A 15649-nucleotide genomic window follows, 5' to 3' on the forward strand; every position below is an offset into this window, starting at 1 on the left:
GAGTGAGGTAACCCAATCGCAGAAAAACATACGTGGTGTGCACTGATTGATAAGTGGATATTAGCCCAAATGCTCAAATTACCCCAAATGTACAGAACACATGAAACTCAAGAAGGATGACCAAAATGCAAATGCTTCATTCTTCTTTAAAAGGGGAAGAAGAATACCCTTGAGAGGAAATAGAGCGGCAAAGTTTAGAACAGAGGCTGAAGGAATGCCCATTCATAGCCTGCCCCACATGTGGCCCATACATATATAGCCACCAAACTAGATAAGATGGATGAAGCAAAGTGCAGGCTGACAGGACCAGATGTAGATCTCTCCTGAGAGACACAACCAGAATATGGTAAATATATAGGGGAAATCCAGTAGCAAACCACTGAACTGAGAATGGGACCCCCATTGAAGGATTGAGAGAAAGGACTGAAAGAGCTTGAAGGGGCTTGAGACCCCATATGAACAACAATGCCAACCAACCAGAGCTTCCAGGGACTAAGCCACTACCCAAAGACTATACATGGACTGACCCTGGGCTCCAACCTCATAGGTAGCAATGAATAGCCTAGTAAGAGCACTAGTGAAGGGGAAGCCCTTGGTCCTGCCAAGAATGAACCCCAGTGAACGTGATTGTTGGGGGAAGGGTGGTAATGGGAAGGAGGATGGGGAGGGGAACACCCATATAGAAGGGGAAGCATAGGGGTTAGGGGGATGTTTGCCTGGAAACCAGGAAAGGGAATAACAATTGAAATGTAAATAAGAAATACCCAATTTAATAAAGATGGAGGGGAAAAAATAGAAAGTAGAATGTTGGTTTGCAGAGACTGAAGTAAACAGAGAAAAGACTGAGGGGGAATATTGGTGTGCTCTGAATTACAATGACATGGGAGGAAGTCCTCAAGTCCTCGTGAGGACTCTAGTCAGTGGACAAACTAAAACAAATATATGTAGTGTATTCAAGAAGCCAGAGAGGGGGGTTGGGGATTTAGCTCAGTGGTAGAGCGTTTGCCTAGCAAGTGCAAGGCCCTGGGTTCAGTCCTCAGCTCTGGAAAAAAAAAAAGAAAAAAAAAAGAAAGAAAAAGAAGCCAGAGAGGCTGTGAATTGCTTACACATAAAAAGAGTGATATATGAAGAGATGGGTGTGTTCAATCTATTTAAATATTATACAATGTATCAAAAACATCACATGGGATTTGTGAATTTTAGTGTTTTTATATAAAAGTATTTAATATGTTTAATTTTAAAACATTGGCCTTTTTAAAAGGTAGTTTATTTTCTGGACACTGAGTTACACTACTCTAGACACATAAATATTCTAAGTCAGCCTTGGATGTACAAAAAGAGCCTCTCTCACAAAACAGCAAAGCCAACAAAACATAAATAGAGAGGCTGTGCCATCTTATAGAACATCTGCGTCATCTTCTATTGATTTTATCTAATTTTTAAATCATTTTTCATTTAATCGCTTTCCTCTATAAAGGTGAAGTTATAAAATTCAGAATATTTCAGAATTGAATCCCCTGTTTATATATAAGTAAGCAATTAAAGTATGACAAATTGCAGGTGACTTAGTCAATGACATAGGTAGGGTTCAAGTCACACTTCTTACTTCCTAGTGGCAAATATCATATATGATGGAAAAAAATGTCATCTTTGAACTTTAGTTGATATCTAAATGTAGGGCGAGGTAGGTAACTTACTCTTCAATGAGATTTCTTTTATAAAATATGCTATGGGAACAAAATAGAGAAAAGCTAAGTTGGAACTTGCATGAAAAAGTAAAATTTGGCAATTGCAAAATGGTTATGATTTACAGTTTTCTTCTTTACATTTCAATATGTCCAAATCAGTATAGATTTTAGCTCCATATATAAAGAAATTTGAAGTTCTAAAAGGTTCTCAAAACCAGGATATCACAAATAGATCATCATTATTCAAAGTATACTAAGGAGATAGATTGAAAATGAATTAGACACGAGTGTTTATAAATATTAAAACCATGGTTTTGATGCAAGTCATAGTAATGATGTTTTAAGTTGTAAGACAAAACAGGAGACAGGAATAAAAACATAGAAAAAGCATAGGTGAAGGATTTGTTTGTAGCCGACTAATAGAATGTTAGCCCAGCTTGTAGAAAGCCTGGGTTTAATCACCAGAAATGAAAATAAAGGCTAAAAATGTCACCCCCAAAACACTACCTACATGGTACGTCATACATTTTAAGAATATTTTAAGTTTTATTTATGTCCAGCATTTATGAATGTTTTACCAGCATGTAATTCTGTGCACCTGGTACGAAAAGAGGCTAGATCAGAGTATCAGATTCCCTGGAACTGGAGGTACAGACTGTTGTGAGCCAGCTTGTGAATTCTGGGACTTGAACACAAGTCCTTTGGAAGAGCATCCAGTGCTCTTAACTGCTGAGCCATCTCTCCAGCCCCTTCATACATTCTTTTCAGACAAAATCAATATGGGTCACTAGAAAGAGACTGGCCCAGGTACCTGGTCTACCATGTGATGTTCAGGAAGCATCCCAAAGCTCCATTTCTTGTTTACTTGTGTATGGAGAGAGGATTGCTCAATAGACTGTACCCTAATGATTCCCTGCTTGGGGTTTAGGACATAATCTCGGAAAGAGGCAACTTCACAATTTTATTTGGAAGAAAATTCATTTTGTACAGTGCTGCCCAATAGAAATCTTATGAGAGTCATACATAATTTTGAAATTTTTCATAGTCACATAAAAAGTAAAAAAAAAAGATAGAATTAACTATAATACTATATTTCATCCAACGGGATACTTAAAATATTACCATTAATATTTTATAATAATATATAATCAATATAAAATGATTGATGAGACATTAGCATTCTTTTTGTATCCCCAACACTTAAACATTTAATTAACTCATTTTCACTTAAATCATTTTAATATTTGCCTTTTACTTCAATCTCATATTCATTGTTGGAAAAGTCAATTCATCTATCGAAGTTGTTCCAAACTTTCAAGTTATACTTTAAGTTTTTTTCCTAACAACTAAATTGAGTTTTGGTTTAAAAACAAAATTAGCTTAATTATATTAGAATTAATATTGCACATCTTAGCTGCATCCAACATATTTTGAAGTCTTAAGTGCCACATGTGTCAGATGACAGGTGGACAGCATGTACCAAGAAAATCAACTCCCAAATGAGTGCTGCTCAAAATCTTAGGCCCCTCCTTAGTGCTCAACCTGATAGTCTTCTCTCTGGAACCAAGTGGGTTAAACAATTTACTTGGCTCCTTTTTGGCTTGTGCATTGGGGTGCCCTCAGGTGAAACACAACTGGGACTCAGAAATGACTCCCTTGGACAATAGTACCGATTATCCAGCCAAGTATGCAAACAGAAGCTAAGGAAGTACATTTGAACATGGAACCTTGTGAGACCCACTAGCAGAGAATCACTGCCTCTAGTTACGCTGCTTCATGAAATGGGGGTAAATATGACTACTAAGTTAGGAAGATGACCCTGCACCATCTTCTGCTAAATACACACAGGCACAGGCAAGTGATATCCCACTTTATGTGGCTTTATGGTGGCCACAATTGAAGAATGTCACCAGAAGAGAGCTAGCACGCTGAGGAGGCGCTAGGGAGGAGCAAGGACAAATGAGTGAGATTTACATGTTCGATGATCTCTGTTGTATTCAGATGGGAAGGAACATTTAGTATTTATGCTTTAGTGTGATGAATTAAGATTATATCATGGCCTGAGGACCTCAAAAGACCAAGAAGATAAGCAATGTCCAATGATCAATAGTTGGATGGAATCCCAAAAAAAGGCCAGAGAATTGAATATATATTTTCCTCATCTGAGAAACGGAAAGACGGGTCATCCTATGGTAGAATTTAGCAATGCATCACCTTTGCCTTCCAGATTTCCACTCCCCAGCTTTATGGAAATATAGGTTAGATGACTACGAAGGGTATGTTAGATGAGGATTGACCAACTGCCTGAGGGTATCCCAGGACTGGATATATGTCTGTACTACACTTGGACACGTTCTAGGCAAACCAGATGAATTCATTTCTTAGACTGATAACACAGGACATTAGAAAACGGATCATAGGATGTAAAGGGACCAACGTAGGAATTCCATATTGTCCTTTGTTATGTTTACAGAAGAGCTGTAAGTGGGTCAAATGAATACATCCCTTTCCTCAAATCACCTCCAGTTAATAAAACTGAACGAGCAGACCACTGGTCCAAATTATATCCTTCTTTAGTATTATTTAACCATCATCTATAGAAACTCTTCCCATACCTCACTGCCCTGCAGTTCTTCACTGAGGCCTTAAGGGGGCCCCAAAGAAACATCTCTGTGTCTCAACACTCAGGGGACCAGTGTCAGAATAAACCCCTTCAGGACTATGCAGAAATGCCAGTGACCTCTTAAGACCCCAGAATTTCTACAGGAGGTTCATGAAGTCCCTCGCTCCTGTGCATTTTAAAGCTGAGTCAAGCTCACACCGAGGTTGGGCCTCTTTGAGCAGGGGAGCACGGCCTAGCTCAGTCATGTGACTTACCTTTCTACCTTTCCATCTCCACAGTAAGGGCCTCCATGAATATGGCTCAGAGGAGGTGAAGCTTCTCCAAGTTCCCCTCCAGCTTCAGCTTGAACTTGGTACTGATACACCTGCCCGGGGATGACCTCCCTGTGGAAACAATGAGATTCCGACCTTAACATCCGCAAAGTGACATAACCTTTATTGTTGGTTCTCATGAATTTAAGGGACTATTATGTGAAACAAAGTGTGAATTATGCCAATTGTCTGAAACAAAGATAAATACCCAATCCTATGAGCAGCCTTGAGTTTGACTATATAGTTATTTCTATTGGCCCCATGTATTCTCCACTAGTAAATATAGCCTGATGGGTTAACACTTATTATGATAGGCCCTGAGAAAGTAGGATGATGCCATGTAACATTTTTAACCAAGGAACTATAGAACAACTATTGAAAAACCGGTAAGCTATATTTTTAAAGTAATCAAACTACGTGAAGATTAGAATTTCAGTGCATCGGCTCAGTGAAGTCCTTTCTTGGATTTATGGGCCACAGTTTTCTTAAAAGAGAATTCTTGCCTTGGAAAGATTGGAATAAGCATTTCATAGAAGGAAGCACACAACTGAATACCACTTGGAAGAGGTAAAAATTTCCAGTTCAAAACACAGTAAATTGCTCTCTACCTCCAAATGCCAAGCACGGAGTTGGTACAGTTGACCAGAGAGATTGAAGGAATGTATCAGACTCTCTGGTCCCTGGTGATTTTTTTTTAAGTGGTGAGTGTATGACACAAGATGTTGATTAAGTAGTGAAAGAGCTCATGAATGGGGCTGCAGGGTTCAACGATGAATTCTGCCTCATCTTAATTTTACCCAGTGATTGTCCTGATTGGAAAAGTACCACCCAACTCAAGATAGGCAAGTACTCCGGAGGACACGATCTTGATGAATTATTAGGACTGCCAGGAGTGGGCAGTGAGGATTTCCTGCCAAGATCCTCTCTTTCCTTAACAGACTCTTTAATGCAACCACAGAATCACCACCCCACAATCTGATGTAGCAACCAGCAAACAGGAAATGTCTTGGGGTTTCCAAAATACCTTTAAAATCTTCTATACTGGCTTTTAGGTATTTTAATAGGAAAGGCACCTAAATATTAAAGACTCTTAAATATTAAAGACTCGAAAATTTCAAATTAGTTTTCCCATTTGAAAAAAAAATCATCTCCCGAGAGTGTCAGATGTTGTTTTTAAAGTAAACCCAATTTTATTCCAATCAATGTCGGTGGTTAGTTTCTTTTATTGGGTGGTTTCTTCTTGTCCAACCATGCTTTAAAGTTTTATACTGCTCTGTTTTGGGAACAGGGATGGATGGAAATGCTACTGTGTGTTTATTCTTATCATGGGAAAAACACAGCAGCAGGTAATTTGGACCTCCCATGAGCTGTGTCTGTGAAGGGCAGTGTTCTACTGAGGAAAGAAGATAGAGTCAGTTGGAAATAGAGTTTGATTCCTAGGATGTCCATCTATTAGCTCTGAGGTAAGCCAAGCCTTAGTTTTCTACCTATGAAACAGAATATTACCAGCTTTAAATATTTATGGATGGATATCATAAATAAGCATATCAACTGAATATATAATCTAAATCATGCTGTTTGCTTTCTAAAGGTACCTCATGATCTGAATTCTACTTTCTTTAATTTCCTTAGCCATTTTTTCAACCTTCTGATGCTAAAGAAGAATAGCCACAGAAAGAAAGATATATTAGAGCTCAAACTGGACATTTTCTTCTAGGTTTTATAGCTGTGGTGGACTGCCAAAGGTCTACCCGAGTCAAGATGCACACCTGTACTGTTCGTGTGACTTCTGTCTCTCCTTTTAAGAAAAGGAGGTTTATTATTTGAATCTGGAATTTGGCATGTTACATTATTAAGAAGAATTTGTATCAGAGACTTGAAAATTATAAGAAGTGGAGGGTTTACTGTTCTTGCTTCTAGGAATTCCCCCCAGAAACAGACATTCATCCAGGAGAAACAGCCCAAGAGAGTGCTGAGTGGTCATGAGGAAAAGAGTCCTCACAATCCCAGCCATGTCCGCTGTCTCAGCTGAGGGCCTCATTGTGTGTATGATGTTATCCTAGAAGCAAGCAAGCAATCCAGAGCCTATCAGCTGGTCCATGCATAGAATAACGAAAAAGGTGTGCTACTGTAATCTGATTACTCCTAATGTGGCAAAACTTAACTAGCATGGCCCCTCTGATAAAGCTATTGTATCCTCTTATGCCTGCCATGCAATCCCAGGTGGGGGAGGGGAGGATTTGCCTTTCACTCCACCAGCATCTAAGGCAGACATGAAATTCTTAACCCAGTCTGCATCTCCAACACTGAGCATACTGTGCCAGGAGCACAGTAGAACGCACTAAATGTAGAGGGAAAGAAGTTAAGTGAAATAACTGAAAACTAGAAACAGAAGAGAAGAAATGGAGGGGGGGGGAAATCTTTAAGGAAAGGAAAAAATAAAATGTACATTATGAATGAATCATGAAGCTGTGTTTAACATTTGAAAGACCTGTGGCCTTTTAGTGTAACTATGGAAGGATTCACTATAACTTGCAAATTATGGAAACCACACTGATTATTGGAAAGCTTCGAGAGGGAATCCAAAATAAAATTGCCACAAGTCAGAAAAATCTGATTCTGGTCAACTTTAATATTAATTTCACTTGCTCAACTGAAATACCTCACACACTAATTTCCCCATTACCATAATGATGACATTGGCAGTCAAAACACTTGCTTTTCCCTTTTCTGTGAAACATTTCTTCTTCATTTATGTATGTCACTTAGGATAAATGCTCCCCTGGACTTCTTTACTCTCCTCCAACTAAAAGCACCAATTATTAAAAAGTAGAAGCAGAAATAACCAAACTGAAACAAAGTCCGGAGAAGTCTCATGATTTGGAAGGTTCTGCTGTCCAACTTACGTATCTGTGAACTTCCTATGTGGATGCGTCACCACCATGGGCAAGCCACTGGAAAAAGGAGGCTCTCGGAGAACCTGGTAACTCACAGGTCTGCATCCAGAACACAAAGAACTACTGGGCCTAGAAGTCAAGAGAGCAGCATCAATTTCCATTCGTTCATCAAAGGTATAGACTTTCGCTCCCACGACCTTCTCATCCACGTGAAGTTTGATGGTGAGCGGCATATCACAAAAAGTGTTTAAGGGCCCAAGATGCATAGATTCTTTGTGTTCTAGCAAGATCTCTATGTCAAAGAAGGCCTTGGAAGAGTTCACGGAGAGGTAAGTGACCCAGAGGGTGAGGGTATCCGCTTGGACCGGGTGTTGGAAAAGCAGCTCCAAGCTGCAGCCTTCTGCTGGGCAGGGCACCGTCATATTCATGTGGTTCAGGTGGAGCTCAGGACTCCAGGCCTGCAAGCTAGGCTCACAGGGCTGATCAACATCGGGAGGCCCTGCGGAGACGAGAGAAAAGATGCGTGAGGAACCACCTTTAAAATCATGCAAAGGAGCAATCCGTTTCAGAAGGACGAAGAAGACTTTGGAATTCTTATAGGAAGCTCATCATTTTGAGGGTTGTCTCTTAAGTGTTCCTCAGGACAAAGTGTAGAAGTAAAACATCTCCTCCCACTACTGTCACTTGTGCACTGTGACTTTTAAACAAGAGAGTCCACGGGGAATGGAAATAGAATGGGACAATGCTGCCATAGATGGAACCATGAGGCTAATGCTGAAAAATTAAGTTCTGTCCTTATAAAAAACAGTTGAGCAGAGAATTATCTATACATAGTTTATTAATAACTATGTTATGTTAACATTCTTAAAGCCCAATACGAACTTCAATTTACTGTTATGGTCTTTCTGGTTTTCATCTCTAAATTTTTATTTCCTGAGTACCCACCGTGGCACTATGACTCTTAGCCAAACTTTAAAGTCATGCACTGTGATTTCTATTTCAGTTCAAGTACTTCTATGCAGGTAGGTAACCATGTGTAGGAAACCAGGAAATACAAACGCATATGATGGAGCAGGGAAATCTAGAACTCACCAGCCAAGCAAAAATATAAGGAAGAAAAATATCAAATATCCCAAATACATTGCAGTCAGCTCGGGGGAAATAATCCACATGAGTATCAGTTTCTTTTACGTCATATGAGGAAAATTGAACTAAAAGTATTGAACAATGAAACGCCATATTGAGGCTCTACTGGACACTATGCCGGAAGCTATGAGTCTTGATTTTTCTTATTTATAAATAAGATTTAGAAATGGATCAGTGCTTAAGAGCACTGACTGCTGTTCCAGAGGTCCTGAGTTCAATTCCCAGCAACCACATGGTGGCTCACAACCATCTGTGATGGGATCTGATGCCCTCTTCTGGTGTGTCCAAGGACAGCTCAGTGTATTCACATACATTAAAAGCAAAAACAAAACAAAACAAAACCAAAAAAAAGAACAAACAACTTCTAAAAGAAATAGGATCTGTCATTTGCCCTTCTAGGGCAAAAGTAAGCCATTTTTTCTTGGCAGAATTTTCTAGTAGTTATCTCTAAATACCAGCAAATCACAGGTCCCCATGTTCCAGTCAGCAGAACCACTTCCTGTCAAAAGTTTATTATGATATTACGTGAAATATAGAATAGAAACCCAGAGAGTTGTCTTAGTTCCTTTCAGAGTACAAGAATTTGTAACCGCAACTTTGAATTTCCTTTCCCTTTGCCAGATAACTTTGAACTTTACCCCCAAACTAAAGAGAAAACAATTCTGGGTCAAGGAGTCAGACCAGCACTGAAGTCCCAGCATGGAACACTTTGCCATAGAAAGGACTTTGGGTGGACCACCAACTTCCAAAACAGTCCATTCCTGTGAGTTTCACATTCGCTTTCTATTCTTCCCCCAAATTTGTTTTGAAAAGATTCCTCTGTGATCAGTCTTACCATCACCTCCATCCTGTTTTCCCCTCGAGACCCTATCATGTGGATGTATCTACGAGCCCAAGGTGACATTAGGTGGTCATTATAGACTCATGGGTCATTTTTGTTCTCTTTTTCTTGCCACAACCAAGGCTGAAAATTAATTCAAATATACTGTTTCCAAAAACACCTTTCTCAGTAGTTTTATGGATCTTAGTAACCTCCAAAAAGTCAGGGATGTCCAGAAGATAATAATTTCACCAAAAATAATGGTGAAGAGTCAGGCACAATGGCCCTCTCTAATCCCAGCACATTCTGAGGCTGGGGCAGGTGGAACTCTGATTTTGAGGCCAGCCTGGTGTATAGAACAAGTTCCAGGATATCCAGGGGTATACTGAGAAACCCTGACTTGAAAAAAATAACAGCAAAAACAGAAACAAAAATAAAAACAACAAAAAACTCACAGCCAAACAACCAAGCAAAAGATGGTGAAGGCACAAGTCAGGCCCTTTATCAGGAAAGGCTGGAATCTGTGTCAACAGCCTCTTCTGCATGGGCAATGAAAAGACTCATGTTGAAATTTGTCTTCCAGATCCTTATGTACATATGCGAGTGAGTGTGTGACTGTTAGATAACTTGGGAGAGGGACAGGAAATGAAATAACAAAAAACATCTTCTCCCTCCTAGAGCCTAGCTTAGATCACATTCAAAGCACAACCAGTACCCGTGATTAATGGACTCATAAAAATAGTGTAGATGAGAACGATCCGTGTGGAACACCTAGTCCACCCTGCCCCCACCCAGACTTGCTCAGCCAGTGCATGAGTGTTCTCAGCAATGTGTTCTCTATTATTCTCCTGATATAGTTAGCTTACACCATCATGCACCAAGCTTGCTCAGGGACCAGGAGGCATATGCTTTTTGGCCCTAGCTCACCCTAAGGTTGCCCTTGAGATGAGCTGAGTTCTCAGGCTCCCTGTGTTAATTCTCTGCATCCTCACAGCCTTGGCACATTATATTGAGGCAGGACACAGCATGCAGAAGCACTGGCCATGTTTCCAAGATCCTTGGTATATTCAGCAAACCCTACCATACCCATATGCGAAACCACACAAACATAGATCACTGCTTCATCCACCATTGTGCATGCTCAGTGATCACTAAAATATTCGTCAAAAATCCATGGTACTTTACCCACAGCCTCCTCTGGGGTCCAGTAACCGGAAGAGTCACACACCCGCCCAGAGGATGCCTTGTACACATACTGACGGAATGTCCCATCTTCAGTGCAAGCACCACACATGCTGTCAGGGGTCCTGGGGAGAGGAAGTATGAGGAAGGGATGTTATTATGCTGAATTAAGGAAAAGAAATCATGAAGACTTTGGGGAAGGATGGTGCTACTAGAGAATCAGGCCCCAGGGGACAAGGGAACGTATTTATCATTGCAACCCAGGTTCTTCTGTGGACCTCATCTTTGGGGAAATTCCAAGACACAGGGAACCTCAAAATCAGGAAAGTTTAACAGTCATAAAAGAAGCCCAGGAGATGTAAGGGAGCCTTTTTCCTAGAACCATCTGAACCAACACAAAACCCCTTTTGTATTCAGTAAATAAGTGTCAGAAAGGCATAGAAGACCCACACCTGTCCCCTAAAGCAATGCTTTCCCAAGTGAAGCCACTAGCTATATGTGCTATGACTTTTAATGCCCTACTTTTACCTACATGTATAAGATAAAGTGTAAAGTGCAGTGAGTTTTGATTCTCCATTGTCCATAGCAATAGGTCAAAATTCCTTCTCAATACCAGATGGTACGTATGACAAGTCAGCTCCTGCCTTAGCTCCTCCAGTTCCTTCATAAACATTATGATTCTAGCACACATCCCACCAACCGTGCTCCAAATGCTCCATGCCCATCTTGCTTCACGAAATACATGTTCTTACAACGATCCCACCACACCACGCTCCAATTGCTCCACACCCATCTTGCTGTTCTTACAATGAGCAAATGGACTTTCAAACATCCTTGCTCTTACAGCACTTAATCAGCCCTGCCCTTCGCAGTGGTACTTAACCTTCCTTCTCTGAGAGGCTGGCTGGTACATGCTTCTCTGTATATACCCCTACCTTTGGCCCCTTTCTCAGGACACTGCTGTGTGTGTCTACAAACTTCTATCTATCCTCTTCTGACTCCTGGGCCTGTGAGTATATTTTAGTCTGTTCAATTATCATGTCCTTAAGAATCAGCACACAACTGCATTCAGCAAACCCTTTGTAAGGATGTCTGTGAGGTAATTCAGTCTACAAGGAGGTTTTACAAGCATCCCATTTGGAGAAACCAGAACATGTAGGGATAACTAGACTAAGTAACAAGGACCAACTGCTTTCTGAGACTTCTCTCTCTTCTCCCTCTGTCTCTGTCTCTGTCTCTCTGTCTTTCTGTCTTTCTGTCTCTCTGTCTCTCTGTCTTTCTGTCTCTCTGTGTCTCTCTGTCTGTCTCTCCCTCTCTCTCTCCCTCCCCCCTCTCTTTTAAAAGGGACACACACACACACACACACACACACACACACACACACACACACACACTTGGAATCTTAGAAGCCCAGTTGTGAACAGCATATCTGAAATGCTAGCTTTACATCAAGGTAGCATATAAAAAATATGACTAGCAGATTAGTATCTTATAATACACTAATGAAACCATATTATTAAACAAAATGTAATTGTGACAGGGGCCTCCAACTATTAAGCACCTTATGTACCTGGCCTTGTGTTTCTTGTGTTTTTCATAACTTTTTCCTAATCCCTGTGATGATACCATGCTTACAAATAAGAAAACTGGAACTCAGAAAGCCTTAAGTCAGTTGCCCAATGTCACAAATTCCATAATTCTTTTGAGCAAGCTCACAAACACTATCTAGTGTTGTATTTTGGCAACTAAAAGGTGTAGTTAAGACCCACCCTCTCATTCCCTCAGTATTCATTCTAATGTGGACACAATTCCAAGCCACATTTCCCTGATGCATTTGCCCTTCTGAGGCAGCTTCAGAGTGCGTAGCTGGAGCTCCTCTCTGACACAAGGATTCCAAATATCTACAAGGGTGGAGTAAACATTACTCCAGGCGTGACACAAATTGCTGGGCATGTGACGTGAGTCTCTCCAACACACGTGCTAGAAGGCCTCAAAACTGCAGCCTACCTCGCTGAGAAAAGGAAGCAAATTGCTGTCTTTTCCGCCAACAGACACTCAGCCAGCCAGTTCTGATGTCTGCTTTATCGTAACGTTTGTACCAGAGAGAGAATTGAAAGATTAAATTGTTTACACGTGTTACGTAAACTGATGTAAAACTGGGGTTTGCATGTACCCACAGAGGACTTACTGTTCAGCTGGTCCTGCCAAAGCTACACAAGGTCACACTTGCAGGAAGACGATTCTTATACACATTACATAGATGTATGCTGAATCATCAAAGGGGCCCATGGAAATCTGGGCGCCGATGACAAGGCAGACTATTTTGTAGCGCTGTGAGTGCTAAATGATGTCATGACTAAGCATGAGTCAAGGAATGAGGATTTCAAGAAACTGTGAACATCACTTTGAAGAAGAATCCACTGGCTTTAGAATATCCTCATCTCTCCTTATCTGCCCAAACCTCAGGCGTTCATTAAATCTAGAGAACATGAGTGCATGCTCCAGGGCCATCTGCTCCTTAGCTGAACCTGGATGGATACCCACAGTAAAGTGTTGTCCAAAGAGGAGCTACTGTCCACTGGTCCTGTACCCACTGGAAAGCACAAAGTGGAACTAAGGGGTTACTTTTTAAAATTGTAAAGGCCACAAATCTGGGGAATGGAAAAGGATGCAGAACAAGTCACCAGAAGGAGTGAGAGTGACTATGGTCAAATATATGGAAATTCTCAAGTAAAATATTATATGAAGAAAAATGAAGGAGTAGATGTCTACCTGCAAAATGGGAAAACTGAAAATTCAAAGTATTTATCTAGTCTGTCCTGCTCACTTCTGGATTTTTTTTCTGAATCACTGGTTGTGGGGTCTTGAGCTAGCCCCACCTCCCTCTCCCCACTTGCATTAAACAAGTGAAGCCAGATATCACAGTGTCTCCCACACAGTGAGACTGAAGAGAAAACAGCTTCCCCATTATTTAGTATCTGAGTGTAGGTTTCCAGAAAGCAAAGTCTACAGGATTCAAAGATGCCTTTTTAGTTAAACCATATTCCCTATTGCCACACCACACACACCAGATCTGTCTGTCATCTGTCTGTCTGTCTATCTATCTATCTATCTGTCTATCTATCTATCTATCTATTTATCAGTCCATCCATGCATACATCCATCATTCATCTATCTATCTATCTATCTATCTATCTATCTATCTATCTATCTATCCATCCATGCATCCATCCATCATCCATCGATCGATCTATCTATCTGTCTGTCTGTCTGTCTGTCTGTCTGTCTGTCTGTCTGTAAGGATTTTCCTGAGGTTAGATTCTACAAGTAAGCAAAGGAAGAATGGCAATTGGCTTCAAGTATCACGATTTTCTTTCTTTTATGAGTAGGCATTAAGTGTTTACTATGGCAGTCAAAGACAAAAACACAAGCTGCCAGCAGAGGGGGCAGATAGAAACAGGTGAAAGCACTCCTTTGGAGAGTGGCCATCAGGCAGAACAGAACAATAGTGATAGAAATGCTGAGCTCAGTTTATACTCCCCTACAGTTTCTTTCCTCACTAGAACTGACATAAGAAACATGATCTACTTCCCCTGCTACAGTCACCATTGTCCAAAAAGACAAACTTTCCCTGCAGAGGAACAGCTAGCTAAGACAGATGTGCAGGCAATGCCTGGCCAGTTCTCCAGGCCACTCTTGTGTGGAGTAAGCACACACGATGTACCTCTGGCTCCCATGCAAGACCCTTCGCTCTGTTAAGGAGCTGAGCCGAGGGTAGACTCAGGAGGTGGGGATCCCCTCATTTTAGACTTTCTCCACATTTTTGTAATAGTTCAAAAATAGCAGAGCATCTCTCTCACCTGTCATATACAACTCCGCTGATAGGAGGCAGCCAATGGATAGTGAGGGACTTGTGGGTTTGACCAATAACCATGGGTGGTATGGGTATGGGGGTGGGCTTTTGGCTTTCACTCCATTGCTGATATACAAGATCCAAGTAGCAATGCATCCGGGCCACCTGATTGGGGGTGAAGTTGTCAGTGCAATCGTCATCTGTGGAGACAAAAAGGGTTTTGAGGCTATAACCTGTACCAGTGCACAAAGACATATCTTACTCTGCTCTCACTATCCCTGCCATCCTACATCTTACATTTATTAGACTCAGGAAATATTAGACTCTGTAAAGAAAGGCATTCTTCTCTAGAAAGAAAGCCAAACATGGAAAAGGGAAAGCAGAGACTTGCTTTTCTCACAAGTAAGGTTGTTCGAAGTCACAGGATTGTCCTAAGCCAGTGGTTCTCAATCTTCCTACTGCTGTAAACCCTTATCACAGTTCCTCATGTTGTGGTGACCTCCAACAATAAGATTATTCCATTGTTACTTCATAACTGTAATTTTCTGCTGTTATCAGTTGTAATGTAAATATCTGATATGCAGGACATCTGACGTACAACATCATAGGGGTTGCGATCCACACAGAGAACCGCTGTCCTAAACTGATGGTTACTACTGAGCACACCACAAGGTGGCAGTGTTTCAGCAGAGGGTCTCCTCACTTATGTTTGGAATTACCTACATCTTCTACATAGACCTATGACCATGCCCAAGGAGGGTCAGTGGAGAGAAGCTGAAATGTCAAGGAAGCCTCAGGGATGCAAATGATATTCCTAACCTGTCAGAGCCAGCAAAATCCCTGTGTTCACTATACATTTCATAAGGTTGAAAACCAGTCATTTTCATTTCGAGCACTTTTTCTATTTGGAGTAGACCAACTCTGTCCCTGCCCCCATTCTGCCTCTCAACATTGTCTCTGCCATACTTAAGGAGTCTTTTCTTCTAGACTCTGTATGTCCAAGACCATCTGTCTATTCCTTGTTGAGGGAGACAGAGGTGTCGATGCTTATGGATTCAATTCATTGTTTACGACGATGACATTTGGAGAGAACCATCTTCAGAGGCCACAGACAGAACCAGGTAGCTCA

General features: G+C 41.0%; 1 protein-coding gene across 3 annotated transcripts in view; it reads right to left on the minus strand.

Annotated features, from left to right (window-relative positions):
• The window catches only part of Pappa2 (pappalysin 2), a 276315-nt gene that overhangs the window by 154642 nt on the left and 106024 nt on the right, over positions 1-15649 (minus strand). For all 3 annotated transcript variants that reach the window (NM_001427778.1, XM_063272601.1, XM_063272600.1), the window contains 4 exons: positions 14528-14720; positions 10671-10792; positions 7529-8018; positions 4566-4694 (listed from right to left, as the gene is read on the minus strand). In NM_001427778.1, the coding sequence (NP_001414707.1) occupies positions 4566-4694; positions 7529-8018; positions 10671-10792; positions 14528-14720 (934 nt within the window). The remainder of the gene's footprint in view (positions 1-4565; positions 4695-7528; positions 8019-10670; positions 10793-14527; positions 14721-15649) is intronic.

Source organism: Rattus norvegicus, chromosome 13 (genome assembly GCF_036323735.1).
Source record: "Rattus norvegicus strain BN/NHsdMcwi chromosome 13, GRCr8, whole genome shotgun sequence".
In the NCBI taxonomy this organism is placed as follows: Eukaryota; Metazoa; Chordata; class Mammalia; order Rodentia; family Muridae; genus Rattus; species Rattus norvegicus.